At 48.4% G+C, this 20,177-nt stretch overlaps 1 protein-coding gene and 1 long non-coding RNA gene across 4 annotated transcripts in view; one reads left to right on the forward strand and one right to left on the reverse strand.

Annotated features, from left to right (window-relative positions):
• DPP6 (dipeptidyl peptidase like 6) overlaps window positions 1–20,177 on the forward strand; it is a 774,296-nt gene that overhangs the window by 568,829 nt on the left and 185,290 nt on the right. For 2 of the 3 annotated variants that reach the window (XM_081537115.1, XM_081537116.1), the window contains one exon: window positions 6,836–6,888. The exons of the other annotated variant lie outside the window; for it this stretch is intronic. In XM_081537115.1, coding sequence (XP_081393241.1) covers window positions 6,836–6,888 — 53 coding nt within the window. The remainder of the gene's footprint in view (window positions 1–6,835; window positions 6,889–20,177) is intronic. 3 annotated transcript variants of the gene reach the window in all.
• Window positions 12,512–20,143, reverse strand: LOC145524567 (uncharacterized). The gene is made up of 3 exons (XR_014067672.1): window positions 20,083–20,143; window positions 18,335–18,476; window positions 12,512–16,245 (listed from the first exon to the last, which is right to left on the reverse strand). It is a non-coding gene; the product is annotated as an uncharacterized LOC145524567 (long non-coding RNA).

Below are 20,177 nucleotides of genomic sequence, written 5' to 3' on the forward strand. Positions count from 1 at the left end.
GAATGTAGGATCAGACAAGAAAGAGGAGTCATGTCCACTGGAGCCATCTGCCTAAGGATGCGCACACCCATTCCAGGGCATCGCTCACAGTGGCTCTCCAGCCTCTGCCTGAATCCACCAGTGCTGGGGGGCTCACCCCTTCAGGGGACCATCCACCTCATTATTGAAATGCTTGTTCAGTCACTAAGTCACGTCTGACTCTGCAACCCCATGGACTGCAGCACACCAGGCTTCCCTGTCCTTCACTGTCTCCCGGAGTTTGCTCATGTGGGTATTTGCTTAGGAAATTCATGTCCACTGAGTCAGTGATGCCATCCAGCCATCTCATCCTCTGTTGTCCCCTTTTCCTCCTGCCCTCAGTCTGAGTGGAGAGGTGGTGCTGACCAGCAGCCAGTCCAGAGGGCAACAATCTCAGTTGTTTTCCTGTCTCCCACCCCTTGGAAGAGGTCAGTTCCAACCTTGCCATTCTCTGTGGAATTCCTGTTTTCTTACAGCCCAAAAGAGTGGGCAAAAAAAGAATTTCATGGATTCAGTACAGTGCTAGTAGCTAGACTATATAGTTCTTAAAATTTAAACACAAGCATTCTTGATTCCTTTCTCATGGCTTAGATTTCCTAAGCAAATACCCACAGCTCTTACTTCTCAGGCTCAGAGGTTAAGTAACTTGTCTGAGTTCGCCCATCAAATGATGAGCAAGCTGAGAATTGAACATATGTCTTAGTATAAAACTGTGTTGTAATTATAGTGGATACACAGGAGTGGCTGCATCCTACTCCAAAACTATTCCAAACCACCACAGCCACCCACTGCTCCCGACTCCTGTGCTGTGAAAAAGGACTTCTCCAGGCCTTGGGGAGGAGGGGTGGAGTACTGGCCAGAGGCTGGCGGGTCATCTGGAAGGTCATTGTGATCACTCAGGCATCAAACTAGGGCAGTGTTACTGAGGGTGGAAATTGTGCCGTAAATTTAAGGTTCATTCCAAAGTCACAAAGTCCAGTGAAATTTGGAAACCAGTTGTACCTGGACAGTAGGAAAGGAGGAAGGAATAGAAATGGTTGGAGCTGATTCTAAGATGCTTCTAGTGAGAGACCAGATACATGAAAGAACATAAAAGGGAATTCTTTAGGGGACTTCCTTGGCAGTCTGGTGGCTAAGACTCCACACTTCCAGTGCAGGAGGCGCAGGTTTGATCCCTGGAGGGGAAACTAAGAGCCACATGCTGCACAGTGCAGCAAAAAAAAAAAAAAGGGACACTTTTTAGGAGGAGAAGAATTTATTTGGTTTTTAAAATATCAAACGTGGTATGAAAGTTTGAAGCAAAAACATGCTGAAAGGCCCAACACAAGCCAAAAATATGAACTTAGAAGTCAGCAGATAGATCAAGCATGAAAATATGGACTCAGGAAGAAGTCACGTAAGGAAGCAGTGTCCTTCCAGACCAAGCATGCAGACCAACGAGGGGAACTTGCGTGGGTGGCAGGTTGGTGTCTGCATCCGCTCAAGGGGTCTGCACAGCAGAAAGGAAAGGCAGGGAGGAGACCGAGGCCACTGACCTGCCTGGGAATGAAGAGGGGAGGACTCCTGCGGCCTTTGTCACGCACTGCAGGGTGAGCCAGCGGGCTGGGGAATAGGAAGACGCTGTCGTACGCGGCAGTGGGACAGACACGCAGAGGTGGCTCTTTGAGACGTCGGGAGGAGGATGCAGTGGGCTTGAGGCGATGGAAAGTGATACAGTACAGACTTCCCTTATAAAGTGCCCTGCTAGCTAGAGAGAAGGGATGTGGGGGAGCAGGGAGACGACCAAGGATTTTTTTTCATATGGGAGATTTTAATTCAACAGATCTGAGAGACAGAGCCATGCAGAGGGAGTGATGAAAAATATGTGTGCGTGTGTGCGTGTGTGTGTGTGTGTGTGTGCGCGCACGCGCGCTCCGTCATGACCGACTCTCTGTGACCCCATGCTCCCCAACCAGTCACTCTCTGTGACTGTACCTGCCAGGCTCCTCTGTCCTTGGGATTCTCCAGGCAAGAATACTGGAGCGGGTTGCCATACCCTCCTTCAGGGAATCTTCCCCAACCCAGGGATCGAACCCTGCCTTGGCAGACGGGTTCTTTACCACTAGCGCCATCTGGGAAGCCTGATGAAAAATATAAGGCGGAGTCATTTCTGGTAGAAGAGTTGATAAAGTTCAACAGGAAGCAGAAGCGAATGGAGTCAAGGCCTCAGAAGTTAGTCTTAGAGAAGAACACGGTAGCTTCTTTCTGTAGGAGAGGCAGGATGGACAGGGGTCTGAAGCAGGGGACTTGCCTTAGGGATGAGGGGTGGGTGATAGATTTGAGAAGGACTTGAGAAATTATTTCAGCACAATTTGGGGATATACGGAATTGAGCCAGCGGAGGAAGGAGGCAAAGAACGGAGTTAGGAAAAACTAGGTTTTCAGTTCAGTTTACTGGGGGGATGAGGGAGCCACCAACCAGGATAGGAAATACGAAAGGAAAACCAGGTTTTAAGGGTTGTTGAAGAGTTTCTTTCTGAGAATATTGAGTCTGGCATGCCTGTGAACATAAGATGGAGATGTCAGTGGGGGCCTACCGTTGAGGAAACAGGTCCGTGAAATTAATATTCAGGTAATGATGGTTTAAGACGACGAGAGTGGGAGATTTCATAGCGGGAGAGGGCACAGAGTGAGGCCATGTCAGCGTGCCTGGTGAGGCTGTGGCAGGAAAGACCAGAGGGAGATCGAAGTCTGCGTCTCTCAGAGAGTGATGTGGGGGAGGACAAGAAAGCAAGTTGTGGCCAGAGTGATGTTTCAGAGAGATTAGCGACAGTGAACGTCGCTCAGTCGTGTCCGGCTCTTTGCAACCCTATGGACTATACAGTCCATGGAATCCTCCAGGCCAGAATACCGGAGTGGGTAGCCGTTCCTTTCTCCAGGGGATCCCCGACCCAGGGATCGAATCCAGGTCTCCCACATTGCAGACGGATTCTTTACCAGCTGAGCCACCAGGGAAGCCCTCAGATATATTAGATGCAGACCAAATATGAACTTAGCCCAAGACAAAAATTGGGTTATTTTTCCAAATTATTGAATGCCGATGTCAACTATATCGTATGATATATTAAAAAAAAAAAAAAGAATATGATGAAATTGTTTTTCCATCTTGTGAATGGTGTTTTAGGTAACAGATTTTCATGCATTTATTTTCCAAGAGAAATTTGATGGTGTGGGAAGAAACCTGATATTCATGAACTTCTAAAAGGTCACCCACACAAAAATAACAATGCAATCTTACTAACTTCCAGCTCTTTGCACTTTTTTCCATGGTCAGAAGTATTTCGAGTCTGTTTTAAAGAAAGATGCATAAATACAAGAGATAGAGTCCACACACACACACACACACACACACAGAAGGCTTTTATCTCGAATTCTTTCAGTGAGATGTAACTTTTTAAAAAAATGTCTTTCAAGATAAGGCATTGTGCAAATGAAAACACTTGAAATTTGTCCTCTTTCAAAGTTTTCTTTGTGACTGTGGTTCTTTTGGCTCCAGGTTGAGGGAATATTTTGCAGAGGAGAATGGTATTTGATTGTTTCATCTTGGAGCATTGAGAAAATCACTTCATCTTCCTCCCACTTCCCCGTTTTTTAAGAGTAGCCCTTGAGTCACATAATTGCACTTGCATGTTTAAGGCTTTTCATTTGCATGCACGGTTTACCCTGGAATGCTTCTTTCACATACATACTTGGCACATAGGAGGTACCCCAGCATCTCAGGTTTTATCTGTCTCTACTTCTTGACTCTCTTTCATCTTGTTTGAATCTTTCTAATTAGTGGCTTCGTTTTCTAGATATTCTGTTACATTTCCCACCCATATAGGCTTGTTTTTTTTTTTTCTTTCTGCCTGACAGAACAGACGCAGAATTGTAAATGGATAGCTCTCTCATCATTTTTATTCTATTGTCCTTATTAGGTTATTGGGTTCCACTTGGGTTTCACTCAGAATATACCCACAGAGTTGAATTTCAGGGTCATTTGCATGATATTTAAATAAGTATGAAGATGTAAGTCTAGGGGTTTGGGAATGTCATAACCAGAGAATGAACTGAAATCACTACTTCCAGATGGGTCAAATAAATAGGCCATCGACCAAGCAAGACAGCACGTGTCCTTACTTTGCATGTGTATTATAGCTGTTGGTATCCTGGATTTTTCAGTTGACAACAACCAACTTGGACCTGTAACTTGAGAATTAAGAGCTGTACCCTCTGTTCAGGCAATTTCCAGTATGTGCTTAGAGAGAAACGGATCTCAAGTATTACTTGGGTTTGATTCAGTTTTCCTATCTAAAATGTAGGATAATAATACCTAGCTCATACAGATTGAACGCATTCACGTATGCCAAGGAGCTGGCGTTCTGCCTAGTGCATAGAATGTGTTCCAAAAATACTCTGCCGTCAGTGTCACGACCACCTCATCTCCCGTGCTTTGGACTGTTCTCTATGGTAACCTCAGAGGCTTTTTCCAAGTGCTTTGGTCCATAACGCCCCCCACCCCTCACCTCTTCTATATGGACACTCTTTGATAATAATTTGTCTATGTGTTTTAGAAGTTGCTGAAAGTTTATAGGGAAGGAATCCAGAAACTCAAGTCTGTCCACTTCTGATTTAATAGTTAATCTTGATCATCTGGATTTAAACTAGATGTATTATTTACTGACTGCTGTGTGAGAAGCTATCTGAAACCTAGCGGCTTCTGTCTCACGGTTGCTGTGGGCCAGTAATTCAGGACCATCTCAGATCTGAGTGGCCCCAGCTCACGTTCTCTTGTGAGACTGTTAGTCAGGGCTGTGTCGTCTGCAGGCCTGACTAGGGGGTGAAGAATCAATTCCAAGCTTCCCAGTGCGTTGCTGGCTCGTGGTGATCTCATGAGGAAGAACCTCGGCCCTAGCCCGTACAGTTACTCGAGTGTCTTCCCGATCTGACAGCCATCCTCCCGCAGAGCAAACGACCCGAGAGGGAGCTGGGAGGCCTCAGTACCGTTTACAGCCTGTGCTCAGACACTGCTGGGGTCACTGAGTCCACCCACACTCAGGGTTGTGCAGTCAGGACCCAGCCTTCCTCCTCTCCTTGTGCCTCCATCACGGCTCCATCCTCCTCTCCCTCCCTGAGCCTCACTCTCCCATCTCAGCAAACAGAGGCGACCTTCTGCCTGCCTGGGGTCACTGTGAAAATGAAGTGAGACTTGTAGTAAGAAAGGGCACTGCTGGAGAGCCTGAACAGCCCAGCACAGACGCCGTAACTGTAGAGAAATGGAACAGGTCCACCCAGCTTCTGCTCCGGGGCCTGTTCACAGAGGCACCTCTCTGTCAAAGCTCCCGGACCTCCGAGGGGCTCTCTGAGCCTCAGTCTGCTCAGGACACAGGGGCTGGGACTCCAGCCCCTCCTTCTTCTCCTGGGGGAGCGGCGCTGCAGCACTTCAGAACAGCAGCTCGGTCCTGGGGGGGGGGGTCCTGCGCAAATTGCTCCAGGACCACATGCTATTCTTCTTCACGATTTTGCTCCTCGGAAGCTGTTTCTTCACACCTGGACCAGAGTTTCAACTAGACCCCCAGCTGGATGGCCGTCCCCTGCCCTTGAGTACACCATCCCAGGTCCCGGGGATCTAGTCCAGGAGTCCTGGGGTCACTGGAAATGAAACTTCTTTGGCAATTAAGTGCTGTTTTTTATTGTTATATCTGGGTCCTTTTTCACCAAATAACTGTGACCTCCTCGAGGTTAACCCGGGGGCCCAGACCAGGCGTGGAGTCGGGAGTGTCAGCAGACCCTCCCCCGTTCTCCTTTCTAGGCTCACGTCCGTCATCAGCACCAGGTGTGTCCATATTGCTCACACCCTGCGGTAGCTCTGTCTTCCTCGGCCTGCGTGTCCCTCGCCCATTATCTTTAGAAAGCTGGTTTTAAAATGCTAGTCAGCGAGCACTCACCCACACAGGGTGCCAACCCTCAGAAGTTTCCAGAGAAAGGGAAGTGAAATACGGTTCTCACTTCATCCTTGCAGGGTAACCAACCCATCACATTCCACACCCCCAGAGGATCTCTCTCCAGAAAGCTGGAGAGGACGGAGGCCACGTTCTCCCTTCTTTGGGGGCGACCCTTGCATTCTAGTCACTGCATTTATGGGTTGGGGAGTAATCTCCTGGCTCAAGAGTTGAAGAGGGACATCTGAGACCTGAGGATTACAGGAGTTTGGAAATGCTATACTGTTGTTGATACTGCCTTAGTTTTGAAAGCCACGTTCCCCTTGCAATGAGTTCTTAATTTACGGGCCACTCTGAAACTAAAACACGCACATCAAATTGTCCAGGGGACAAGTTTGCCCAGGTAAGCCTATCTTGGCCCCGGTATTACAGCTCACCGAGGGTTCAGAGTGGACTCTGCCGGAGATTTCAGCGACCTCCCGCCGGGCCTGGGTCTCCCCATCTCTGGTCCAGCTGGCTGTCAGGAAGCCTCCGATGAGCAGCGTCCATGTCAGTTCTGAGCTACATTAGTTGAGCTGGAAATTTCTGCCCCGATTTAATCACAAACCAGGTAGTCGTGGAAATGACACCAAGCCTCTGGCTACCCAGTAAACCACATGCAAATGGTGGGAATAAGACTGACATGATATGCAAATTTACTTCCTGAGTAAATAAAAGACTTGGATGCCTGGTCTCCTGACTACATGCATTTGGTCCAGGCTTGTTTATTAGGATTCACAGTGATTTGAAAAATATAATCACAACCATGATCTCAATGCTTGTTTTTTTTGTTTCTTGTTTTTTGTGTGTCTGTTTCAGATATATCAACACTCCTATACTGGATATTATGTCCTGAGCAAAATCCCTCATGGGTAAGATGGCTCTTTCATTTTCTTCTAACGAGAAATCTGCAGAACAGAGTGGAGCGCTGACTAGTTGCTTAATTCCTAGGGCAGGAAATATGGCACCTTAGCTTTTGACAGTGTAGTGTCCTGATGCTGTGGGAACCTCTGGGGTGCCCCCAGGCCCCGGGGTGGGGGTGGGGGTGTCACTGAGTCCAGCTCCTCGCCCATTAGTGAAGCTTCCTTCCCAGAGCAGCTCTGCCACCTCCTGCTCTGGTCCCCAGGTTCCAGGTCCTGCAGGGTAAGATGCTGCCCCGCCCCCATCACCAACCCCCCACCCCTACGCTTTGTAATCACCTGCAGCCCCCCTAGGGCATGGTGGTTCACCTTCTGACTCCCAGGAGGGTTCCCAGTTTATATACACAATAGAAAGGGCAGCACCCTAAGCTCATCTTTTTTCTCAAAATGGGAAGATTTGGGACTCAGAAGTGTGAGTGCAAAGGAAAAGACATGAGTGCGTGACTTTGCAGAGTTTTCAGCTCTGGGTATACACAGTGGGGTGTGTTATCAAGGGCTCATCTTTGGAATCCAGAGGTGTTGATTCGAGGTTAAAGTTGGATGAAGCCATTTGTTGAGTTGGCACGTGGGAAACCAGTTGCAGAACAAGGAGAGGGAGGCAAGGATGGTGTTTCCTTGCTTCCATTTCTGTTTTTTCTTTCTTCCCCCTCCTCCCTCCCCCACACCCCTACCCCGCCCCTCTTTTGTCCTCATCTTTACCTTCCATGGTTTCTCTCACTTTTCTTTTGACAAGGTGATGTGCTCAGGAAACGTTGTAAGACATTGGGTTGTGCTGCTGGCAATATTGTGTGGTTTCCCATGACTGCTTAGGGGGAGGCATCCTAATTTTGCTAAGCAAATGCAAACAAACAGCAGGAGTTGATAAAAAAAAAAATAATGTTCTGAAGGAGAGCATTGATCACAGAATGGATGTTTCACAACTATGTTGGGTAGAATATGGGCATATCTTTGGAAAACAAGCATGGAGAAAATAACTTCATTTTGGACTTCAGATAAATAAAGGATGCGTGTAAATATGCGGCAAAATGTGATTAATCGCTTCTGTTAGACTATTAGAAAAATCAAGCCCCAAGAAACTAAAGATGACCCCCTGTCGTGAAAATAAAGTATCCATGGGCGTGTTTTATTCAAAGCACAGTTCAGATAGAAACTCAAATGTCTTTCACAGAGGAGGGAGTATTCTATTATTTTTCAAGCAGATAATGCACCTTCAAAGGTCACAGCCAGCAGGGGTATAATTATGCCTTGAGATTTATCTACCCCTTCTGGGAGCAATAGAGTTTATCCTAGATGAAGAATAAATTTGTAAAACTCAAAACTCGAAAAGCATTTTGTGCTTGACACATAGTGTAAATACTTTATTGCATCAGTTAACATGTAGGAGAAATATGTTCTCCTGGCATGAGAGTTTGCCAGGCGGACTGCAAACCTGAGGACAAGGTGGTCTGTGCTGAAGGCTTGGTTTCAGGGCTCACGATGAGGGTGATAATCCCCCCATAGAGGATGTCAGCAAAGAGTGAGCTGCTTTCTGTGTTTTTAAACAATCACGGTAATCAGCACGGCCTTCGCGGATAGGTTGAGTCTCTGTGTTCACCCTAGCACGTCAGTCTTGCAAGGAAATCGTCGTCCTCCCCTGTCCTGTCTTCTCATGGCTGGTGTCCAGGAGAGCTGGACTCCAACACAGCCTGGGCTCACTGTCCACCGCAAACAACCCCCTGGAGTGTTACACTGGAGCTGTAAATATCAGGCTTTTTAATGGTGCTAATTTATTGCTTTCCTAAATGTTACCGAACCAAATGTGGATTTGCTTGCCCAAGCGCAGTAAAGCCAGTCTATTGACACCAGGTTGTGGTGAAGGAAAGTGCACACTGATTGCAGGCCCCAAGCAAGGAGTGCAGAGAGCTGGTGCTTCAAAGGCCCAAACTCCCTAAAGGCTTCAGGAAAAGGTTCTTAAAGACAGGGTGAGGGAGGGGGATTGTGGGTTATGTGACCAGCTCATGGACAGTCTTCTGACTGACGGTGGTGAGGTAAGTAAGCGTCCATGTATCCTTTTGGTTCCAGCTGCTCTGGGGTCTCCCTGCTTGTGTGCAGCTTATGGTTAACGTCTCCCACCTGGTGGAAGCATCAGTATCTGCAAGACAGCTCGAGGGTGTGGCTCAGAATATGATCCGGAGCCCTTGAGGAGGAGCTAAAGGCCCTTGAGTTTGGTTAATGGCTCAACTGTTATTATGTTGCCTTGTTTGGATTTTTTCCTTTCTTTCTGCATCTTCTCACGTCTCAGATTAAATTTACTCTTGGGAACTTGAGGAAAACCTAAGTAGGCTACAGTTTTTCTACAGACAAGAGGCAGGTGGAGAACATGGGTTGGGGAGGGGTCTCTTCCAGGAAGGCCCCATAGGGTCCTGCTCAGGTGCATTAAGACTTTCATAGGATTGAAAGATGTAACTGAATACTTGCTGCACTTACGGGAAACAGCTCTGGTGGGTGAGGATGTCTATGGCTCGTCTCATCACGTAAACTGAAGCATCTCCAAAAATGGCATCCATTGTTTCACCCCCAAGTCCTCCTCTTTATCATAAGATCATTTGTTGGTGGTGGTCAGTCACTCAGTCGTGTCCCACTCTTTGCCTCTTTGTGACCCCATGAACTGCAGCACGCCAGGCTTCCCTGTCCTCCACCATCTGCCGGAGCTTGCTCAAACTCATGTCCATCGAGTCAGTGATGCCATCCAACATCTCACCTGCCGTCGTCCCCTTCTCTTCCTGCCTTCAGTCTTTCCCAGCGTCAGGGTCTTTTCCAATCAGTCAGTTCTTTGCATCAGGTGGACAAAATATTGGCGCTTCAGCTTCAGCGTCAGTCCTTCCAGTGAATATTCAGGGTTGATTTCCTTTATGATTGACTGATCATTTATGAACCATAAATGAATGAATTTTGAATATCATCAAAGTCTTCTTTGTATTAATGAGATGGTGGGTTTCCAAACTGGGTGAGCCTTTAGACCTTGAGCTTTTGCAGCTTCAGTGTCTGAAAGAGACTTGCTGAGCTCAGTCAGTTGTGCCAGGGCCCTGCCTGATGGCCAGGCAAAAGCATACCCCTGTAGGTGGGCTTGGGGTGGTGAGGAAGGCACAGTTGTCTTTTTGAATAGAAACATCTCTATGAAAATATTAAATTAACATTTACTCATAGCACCAAACATGTGAGAGCTTCTCTTGATATTTCTGGAGACACAGGTGTGTATTTTTCTCCCTTTTTCTCACCTCTCCTCTCATCCCTCTCTCCCTGCAGTCCCTCACTTCCAGCCCAAGGCCGTTCCGTCTGCAGGATGGGATTACTTGGCATTTATAACTTAGATTTTCTCCCTTAGCTTCAGGCTTTCCAAACAATCACAGAGGTGAACCGAATTAATTTTTCAGCGCCCTCTAAACTCTGGCTTCCTTCCTTTTTGCCAGTGACAGATGATTCTGGGGTGGGTGTTCCCTCTCTTCTGTCTCTCACAAGCGAGCAGGAGGCCTCCCTGACCCATGTTTAACTCCCTCCATCCCCAGCTCTGACCTCCGCAGCTGGAGCCTGGGGTAGACCCCAGGGCACATACAATGGCTCGAGTCATACGAGAACCCCGAGCCAGCTGAATGTTCATCTGTTCAAGGGTCTAGAGCCTCATGGTGGGAGTGTTTGACTTTCACATACTGAATTTTCAGAAATTGTGTTCTCAAAGGGCATGCATCTTTTACACAGATTTGTGTAATAAGCCAGAATTAAAGCTAGTTAATTTTTAACAGAGTGTTTTACTAAGTATTTATATAGGAACGGCAGCAAAATAAAGCAACACTTCATGATAGAGATTGATAGAAATGGTAACCAGTTGGATGTTCTCTGTTAAGGGTCCATCATATGTTTTCATAGCAGTTTTTGGTAGATTTGCTGTTTCTTGGAGTTTTCCTGACATGAGTTTTTTTCTTGGGTTAGTTTTCCCTTCAACTTGAGTGTTTTTCTTTAAAAAATTATATTTCTATGTAATTTGCAATTTTTCATATCTATTAGGATCATTCTGGAAATCATATGGGCTGGAGAAACTCAGTCCTTCCGTAACAGACATCAATTTTAAGAAAAATTTGGTATGCCCCTTAATTAGGTAGCGTTGGCATTTGGGGGTTTGGCAAACAGAGAAACGTAGACCAGAAACTGAGAAGTGTGTGACGGGACCTCTGTGAACACGTCAGGTCGTCTTCTGTGGGTGGTGCTGCCCTAACCTTGCTTGTTCACCTTTACGAAACGGTACAAAATGGTATTCCTTTGGGATTCTGGTTGACTTATGAAGTCACATCTGTGAAAGTAATGAACTGAGACATCGATTCCTTCTGCCCAGGGTTACTCTCTAACTTTATAGGCTGGGACATAGAAGAGCATTCCATTTATTTAGAAAATAGATACCTAGGTTGATGCGGGAGTTACAGACTGAAGCCCTGGGGTCACATAGACCTGAACATGAGTCCCAGTTGGCAGCTGACTCCTGGCTCTGTGACCTTGAGAGCCGCTGTACTTCTACGGAGCTTCGTGTTCACGTTTTTATAAAGATGTTAACAACAGTGCCCACTTCATAGGCACCCTGTAAGAATTAAAGAGAATGATACATGTGCGGTGCACAGCAGAGAATTTTGCTCCAAGTGACTGCCTGGGAATGTTATTTCTTCATATTGTAATATGTCCCCAATATGTATTTGTAGTCTCATAATTAAATTTTATCAGACTTTACTTCCTAGCCAGTTCAAATCCTTTCTGTTACAAGGAGAGGAATGATATAACCCCTACAATAATAAAATTCCCTTTAAAAATTTTTCAAAGCTAAGACCCATTCCATGACACTCAGGTGATTATAATGCCCACGCGATTTTAATTTCTCTCTTAAAAGTGATGTCTATAGCCTCAACGATCTACAATTCTCAGTGCTCAATAAGTTCTTTTTTTAATCTCATCTCAACCTGACTTGCTGCAATTAATTTCCAAGGCTTTCTTGTTTTGCTTCCAGTGGAAGCAGAAAGGATAAGTCAACACTGAAACACTGTATTGAGCAACAAAGCATGGTCTCTATCCTTAAGGAGCTCAAAGTCTTGTTGAAAAGGAAGGACATAGACATATCAGTTCAGTTCAGTTCAGTTGCTCAGTCATGTCCGACTCTTTGTGACCCGATAGACCGCAGCATGCCAGGCCTCCCTGTCTATCACCAACTCCCCGAGTTTACACAAACTCATGTCCATTGAGTTGGTGATGCCATCCAACCATCTCATCCGCTGTCCTCCCCTTCTCTTCCCACCTTCAATCTTTCCCAGCATCAGGGTCTTTTCCAATGAGTCAGTTCTTCGCATCAGGTGGCCAAAGTATTGGAGTTTCAGCTTCAGCATTAGTCCTTCCGATGAATATTCAGGACTGATTTCCTTTAGGATGGACTGGTTGGATCTCCTTGCTTATATAACAATATAAAATTAAATGCCTCAAATGGGTATTTTAAGCACTGAACACAAAAGAAGAAATGCCATAAAGAATCTCAAAAAGGAAGTCTGGCTTGAGGGGAGCCTTATAGTCGAGTAAGTTTTATTTTGTTTGGTTTAATAGATGGAGACTAAGAGGAGATTTTCCAGGCTGGGAGAATCATTAAACGAGCTTGACCTTTTCAGTGAGCCAGCCTCTTCCTGGAATTACTGGGGTGCCAGACCAGGCCCAAGCAGGGCTGTTCTCCTGGGACTCTGCCTGGGGGAAGACGGGATTGGGTGGGTCTGGGGTGAGTGCAATGGGTCTTTACAGGAAGAACACGCTGAACACTGAGCCTAAGAGAGACGTGGTGCTGACAGCAGGCTTAGATTAGTTCTGTGCGTGTGTGTAGAGCAGAGGGAAGGAAAGGGGTGATTAGGGCTTGGAGTCAGTTAGGAGGCCTGGTGGGGAGCAGATCAGGCGTGTGATGCGGGAGGGTTCAGCGCAGAAACCACCTGACTGTGATGGTGGGTGTCTGGTGTTCGCTCAGAAAGTGAAGACGGGTTCCAAGGGTTAATATTCCATGCTCCTCTAATTAAATCTTCAGCAGCCTGTGCCTGTTGTGAGTTGAGCCTGATGCGTGAGGAGATTCAAGGTAGTGAGTTCGTGAGGGTGGCGGTGAGAATCCCCAGCAGTGTGAGTGGCCCAACACTTCCTTCTCCAGGATGCTGCCACTGGACTCACTCACTCTGCAGAGCTGCCAGGAGTTGCGTAAACAGGATTGTCTGTATATCTTTAGGAAGGGCCAACGTGAGGCCAAAATATAACAGAAAGAGAGTCTTTAGAGTGGCATTCTACGTGCCTCTAGCAAGGCCTGCAAGACTTCCCAGGCGGCTCCATAGTGAAGAATCTGCCTGCCAATACAGGAGATGCAAGTTCGATCCCTGGGTTAGGAAGATCCCCTGGAGAAAGAAATGGCTACCCACGCCAGTGTTCTTGCCTGGGAAATCCCATGGACAAAGGAGCCTGGTGGACTACAGTCCATGGGGTCTCGAAGAGTCAGACATGACTGAGAGACTAAACACACGGAATGGGCAGGATCCTACCTTTACTGGCAGTACCAGCATTTCAGCACCGTGGACAGCTCCAAGACCTGTGGGGCTGGATCTTAGTTAAGCTGCTTCTCCTGCTCCCTTCCCCCAAGGCCCCCCCCCCTTCTCCCCCTTCTCCCCCTGCATTACAAGCAGTTAGCAAGCACTATCAAAAGAATGAGCTTTAGAATCAAATCGATGTGGGAATAAATCCCCAGTCAGCCTCTTTACCTGTGTAATCATAGAAGAGTTACTTTGCTTCTCTGGGCACTATTACTCCATCTATATAATGGAAATAAAATGCCTGACTCATGGGGTTCATGGAAAGGTTATGAAGTTCTGTAGGATATTGAAACGGTGCGTGTAAGTGCCTGTTTTGGTGTGCAGAAAGTACTACAGGGTTTCTTTGTGGGGGAACCAAGGCCTTCTATTATGCAGCCAAATCTAATTAATCACTCTCCCCACAATTCCCCTACCTCTGGACAGAAAGTAAATTTCATACTCGGTGCCAGCTCTGATCAATTCTAATGGCTTCCTGGAGCTCTGAGTTTAAAGCAGCGCCTGTGCTCTGTGGGGAAGGACACTGTGATCCATGAGTCTCGCCCGCAGTGCTGGGGGTGGAGGGAGAAGGATGCACATGATGGCTTCCAGGTGCCAGGAGGCAGTCTGCCCTGAAGGACCACTTCAGTGATGCGCTATCACTGCGTGCAGACAGAAGGTGGTCTCATCTTCGCTCGCTCTATCCTTTATCCACCCCCACAACTCGGACGCCAGAAACGTAGGTGCCGCTCACCGTGTGTCTTGTGTCCAAATCCTTCTGATCCTTCAAGCCCTGACATCAAAACCCTCTCCTCTAAAACCCCCTCCAGCCTCCCCGCGCTCCTGGAGTAGGACTGACTCCCATTTCACACTGAAATCTATCCTTGCTTTAAATTGCTCCTTTGTTGTCAACATGTAATTTTTTCTGAACAATGTGTTTAGAAATGTTTTAATATGCAGTTACTGCCTGACCCATTTCTCTCTTGAATTCTTAGGTGTCAGAGAGTGGGGTTTGCTAGGAGGGGCTTGGGCTGTGTCCATGTCCCAGGTGTCTGCTGCCTGGGGTGAGAACAGGGATGCCCAAGAATACCTGCCGGAGAGGCTGCACCTGCTGGGCTGAGCTGTTGGGAGAAAAGCCATCAGCCACAGGCAAAGGGGGCCTGTTTCAACCATTCTGTCCCTTTGAGTCCTTTTCTGCTCTTAAAAAACCGCCCTCCATGTCTAAAGATTTTCAAACAAGCAAACCTCATTTGGAAATGAGGTGAAAAGATGGGGGATGCGTCATTTCATCAGGCGCCTTGTGGAACCTAAACTTGCACCTTCACGTCCTTGAACTCTTCCCAACGCGGGGGTGGGGGGTGGGGGAGGTGCATTGATGTTGATTGGTGGAGGGAATTAATGAATTAAATGAGATTGTCAAGTATAAGGAGAAGCAGGCCTGGGCCCCACCCCCAAATCGCTCAGACCACAGTCTCAGAGGATGAGACCTCAAGAGAGCATTTTTAAGTGACTGGATTTCTAGTTCCAGTATCTGGTGTCAGCTGGTCCTGCCACCTTCTTCACTAGCTGTCAGCACCAAGTGACCCCAGGATTCTCTTTGAAGCTGAGAAACTTCTGTTTCTGTTTCTGCAAAGATGCGACGAACGTGAATTTCCTCGTCCTCTCAGCAGAGAGATGCAGGCAGGTCTCCGGTTGACAGTGTCCTTGGAGATTTACTTAATGATATGCAGTAAAGGCTCTAGAGCACGGGCATCCGCACCACGGAGATGAGATCGATCCTGTGTCTGGGCTGGAGCTTGACGTGAGCGCCACCTGGTGTCTCAGCTTGGAGTTGCCTGTTCCCATTGGTGCATTCTGGAGCCGAAGAACTGGTGCTTTTGAGCTGTGGTGCTGGAGAAGACTCTTGAAGTCCCTTGGACTGCAAGGAGATCCAACCAATCCATCCTAAAGGAGATCAGTCCTGAATGTTCACTGGAAGGCCTGATGTTGAAGCTGAAACTGCAATACTTTGGCCACCTGGTGCGAAGAACTGATTCGCTGGAAAAGACCCTGATGCTGGGAAAGATGGAGGGCAGGAGGAGAAGGGGACGACAGAGGATGAGATGGTTGGATGGCATCACCGACTCAATGGACATGAGTTTGAGTAAGCTCTGGGAGTTGGTGATGGACAGGGAGGCCTGGCGTGCTGTGGTCCATGGGGTCGCAAAGAGTCAGACAGGACTGAGCGACTGAGCAACTGAACGGACTGACCGGAGCTGTGTTGCTCTGTCTCTTCTGAAGTATCACAGGCCGCGTTGTCAGTCACGCAGAGTGAGAGGCAAGCATGTGGAACCCTTTCAGCTGGGCCTGAGAGCCAGTCACCTGAGAAGGCTCTGTCCACATCTCTAAGGTCAGCAACGCTCCCGCCCACAGGCCTCTTCCCAAAGAGTCCCCTGGAGGCCGAGCTCCGCGGTGTTTGCAGCAGAGCGCCCTCTCCACTCTGCTGCACCCCAGGAGCCAGTCTGTGCTAGCCCGGGGTGGAGAGCGGGCAGACCACGTGAGTCACCGGCTACGTCGTCTCTTCTGCTTTGTCTTCACAGCACCTCCTCTGCGCTCACTCCGGGCTGTTCCCTTATTTACGCTGGCGACAATGGCACAGATTAAACATCAAGGGTAGTAGCCTCGTCCAGAAAAGCAGGCCTCAAGGACAGCGGGACAGGTGGTCATCCAGACCCTGGAGAGATAAGCAGATACCTGTCACTGCAACATAACTTACTCATAGTAAAACCCCTATGTTTTCAGTGAGAAATTTTCATTAAGTTTTGACGGATGGTTCCAATCATAGAAGCACCTCCCCGACCAAGACAGGGAAGATTTCTGTCTCCCCAAAATAGCCCATGCGCCTGTCCTCCACCCACCCCCCCGGTTACCCTGGCGCTCACCCCTCTAGCTTTGCCTTTTCTAGACTGCCTTGTGGATGGAGTCATACTTACACAATCCTGGGTGACGGGATTCTTCGTTAGCATAATTGCTTTTGGTTTCACCCACGTTGTTGCCGATGCATGTAGGTCATTCTTTTTATTGCTGAGAAGCGGCCCAGTGAGTGGAGACAGTCATTTGTTTATGCCTTTGCCATGTGACATTTGAGTGGTTTCCAGCTTGAGGCTGTTATGAATAAAACTGTGAGTGTTTGCATACAGAATTTCTTATAGGCACATGTTTCCATTTTTCTTGGGTAAATAGCTAGAGGTAGAATCACTGGGTCGTACAGTGAATGTATGTTTCAGTTGGCGACAAACTGCCAGATGGTTATCCAAGGTGGCTGTACTGTTTAGACCCCCCCCCACCAGGCTGGGGGTTTCAATCCCCCTACCCTCTACCTGGTCCCCGAGAGAGGCCAGCTGACTTGTCTGCGCAGGTTCCCGCCCAGGATAGAGTGTCAGGCCTCCTCTCCTCCCCGAACGCAGGCACTCAGGGGCCTCACAGGCTGCTCCCCGCAGCCGTCCCCTCTGCAGTGCTCTGTAATGACAAGCCCTCGAGGGAGTCCGTGGCAGGGAGGGTGGAAACTTCCTGAAGAGGCTGTTCACGGGCGCCCCGGCACATGCCTCGCAAGCAGTTAAGAGGGCTCCGCCCCGAGCATCATCGCTCGCTTCTAAACAGATCTAGGAGGAGGGGTTTCTTTTCAAGAATCGCCAGTCCTGGAGGAAGGCCCAGGTCCAGGAGCATGGCCCTGCCCTGGGGCGACCTGCTGCTTCCTGGCTGAGAGGAGGAGCGGGGCTGCACGCCTAGCATCCAGCATCCTTCTAGCCGGATGCCTCTGACCTTGGGGTTCCCGGCTGGGCTGGCAAAGGGCATCATGGGCCTTCTCAGGCATTCCTGTCTGTTCTCTTGCTGTACCTTGACTGCAGCAGTGTGAAGGAGACAGCAGGCAGCGTTAGCCCTCCCGGCGGGCGATGACTTTGCACTGTCTGGCTCAGCCAGACTGTGTATGGACCAATATGTATTTCTGGAGCTGCTGGCGATGGACAAAAGAGCAAAAGCTGTGGCATTTCGTCATTGAGAAGCTCTGGTTCCCAGGCCTGAATAGCACAGCCTTCGGTGGAGATGACACAACTCTTTTCTCACATGAGGCTTTGGGCTCCCAGGACTCAGCTTGGCCCGCTGCATGGCCTGCCAGGCTGCTGGACACTCAGGGGCGAGGTCGACGCTCTGCCAGGGCTGAGGCGCCCAGATGAAGAAGCCACTCACGCTTCTGCCTGTCTGGACTGGAAGTTAACAGCATCCCCTGTAGCTCTGTCTCCTCCATCCAGCAAGACAATGGACGTTCCCACACTTTGGAGTGAGCACCGGAGCCCAGGACATGTCGCGTTAGCCTGCTCTGTGAACACAGACCTGTGGGCAGCCGGCGCCCAAGTATGAACAGAAAGTCGGGGTTTTGCCATCTCTCTGCATATCTTTAATTCATCGCGTAACGCCCTCGTATACATTTCTATCCACCTTCCAAGCATTTGGAGGGGCTTCCAGGGCAGCGCTAACAAGCACGGCTTCCTCTGCAGCCCCCTTCACAACCAGCCCAACGTCAAGGATAAGGAGAGAGCAAGATCCAAACCCAGGGCTGACCTGAGACTCGCATGTAATCATCGGTGGTATCAGAGCTAGAATTCCTGAGCCAGGACTGAAGCTCAGGGCAGGCCTCCTGCTGAGACCTGAGAGCGTGGCCCCTGAGGGCGCTGCTGGCCCCGGGCCTGTCCCCTCCTTATGTCCACAGGTTAGCCCTCAGGGTCTTTTCTCTGCTGCTCTCCCTGCAGTTCCCTCCGGCTTACCTCAGGACGTCTGAACGCCATCCGGCTCCCGGGCTCTGTCCACTCAGCTGCTCACCGTCTCATCCAAAGGCCCCTTACCAGGCTCTCTCTCGCCCCACGCAGGAGTCACCCTCATGCCACTTTAGTTTTGTTCCCTTGGTCCCTGAAATGAAATTCTTTCCTTGTTCCTCTATTTTGTTTTTGTCGTTAAGTCACTAAGTTGTCTCTGATTCTTTTCGACCCCATGGATTTTAGCACGTTAGGCTTCTCTGTTCTTCACTATCTCCCAGAGTTTGCTCAAACTCATGTCCATTGGGTCCATGATGCCATCCAACCATCTCATCCTCTGTCATCCCCTTCTCCTGCCCTCAGTCTTTCCCAGCATCAGGGTCTTTTCCAGTGAGTCAGTTCTTCGCATCAGGTGGCCGAAGTATTGGAGTTTCAGCTTCAGCATCAGTCCTTCCAATGAACACCCAGGACTGATCTCCTTTACGATGGACTGGTTGGAGCTCCTTGCAGTCCAAGGGACTCTCAAGAGTCTTATCCAGCACCACAGTTTATAAGGTTAACTGAAGTCACTCAGTTGTGTCTGACTTTTTGAGACCGCATGGACTGTGGCCTAACAGGCTCCTCCATCCATGGAGTTTTCCAGGCAAGAGTACTGGAGTGGGTTGCTATTTCCTTCTCCAGGGAATCTTCCCAACCCAGGTATTGAACCTGGGTCTACCCACATTATAGGCAGACGCTTTACCGTCTGAGCCACGAGGAAAGATCCCACATAAGCATGGTTTATGTGTGTCTTTAAAACCCTACTGTGCAGTTTCTACCATATTCCTTTCTGCTCCCATGGCTCTTTATTTCATTTATAAATGAATGAGTGAACATTTAACCGCATTTAAAGAGCCTCTTGATGAAAGTGAAAGTGGAGAGTGAACAAGTTGGCTTAAAGCTCAACATTCAGAAAACTAAGATAATGGCATCCGGTCCCATCACTTCATGGCAGATAGATGGGGAAACAGTGGAAACAGTGGCTGACTTTATTTTTCTGGGCTCCAAAATCACTGCAGATGGTGATTGCAGCCATGGAATTAAAAGACGCTTACTCCTTGGAAGGAAAGTTATGACCAACCTAGACGGCATATTAAAAAGCAGAAACATTACTTTGCCAACAAAGGTCCATCTAGTCAAGGCTATGGTTTTTCCACTGGTCATGTATGGATGTAAGAGTTAGACTATAAAGAAAGCTGAGCGCCGAAGAATTGATGCTTTTGAACAATGGTGTTGGAGAAGACTCTTGAGAGTCCCTTGGACTGCAAGGAGATCCAACCAGTCCATCCTAAAGGAGATCAGTTCTGGGTGTTCGTTGGAAGGACTGATGCTGAAGCTGAAACTCCAATACTTTGGCCACCTGATGCGAAGAACTGACTCATTGGAAAAGACCCTGATGCTGGGAAAGATTGAGGGCAGGAGGAGAAGGGGATGACAGAGGAGGAGATGGTTGGATGGCATCATCGACTCGATAGACATGGCTTTGGGTGGACTCCAGGAGTTGGTAATGGACAGGGAGGCCTGGCGTGCTGCGATTCATGGGTTCGCAAAGAGTCGGACACGACTGAGCAACTGAACTGAACTGAACTGAATAGGCATTTAGTGAGTAACATTATGTGTCTGATATTGGGACTTGAACGTATCACAACATATTTTGTAGTCATAGGAATGATGGGGTGTAAGTCACAGCCCACTTCAGGGATGAGCACCCTGAGACTCACAGATGGAGTGAGCTGCTCCCGGTGCAGCTGGCGGTCGGCCAGGATTCCTGTCGGCACCTCTGGCTCCAAGCACAGCCTCCTCTTTGTGACATCAC

Source organism: Giraffa tippelskirchi, chromosome 10 (genome assembly GCF_054371585.1).
Source record: "Giraffa tippelskirchi isolate mGirTip1 chromosome 10, T2T-mGirTip1v1.2.pri, whole genome shotgun sequence".
NCBI lineage: Eukaryota > Metazoa > Chordata > Mammalia > Artiodactyla > Giraffidae > Giraffa > Giraffa tippelskirchi.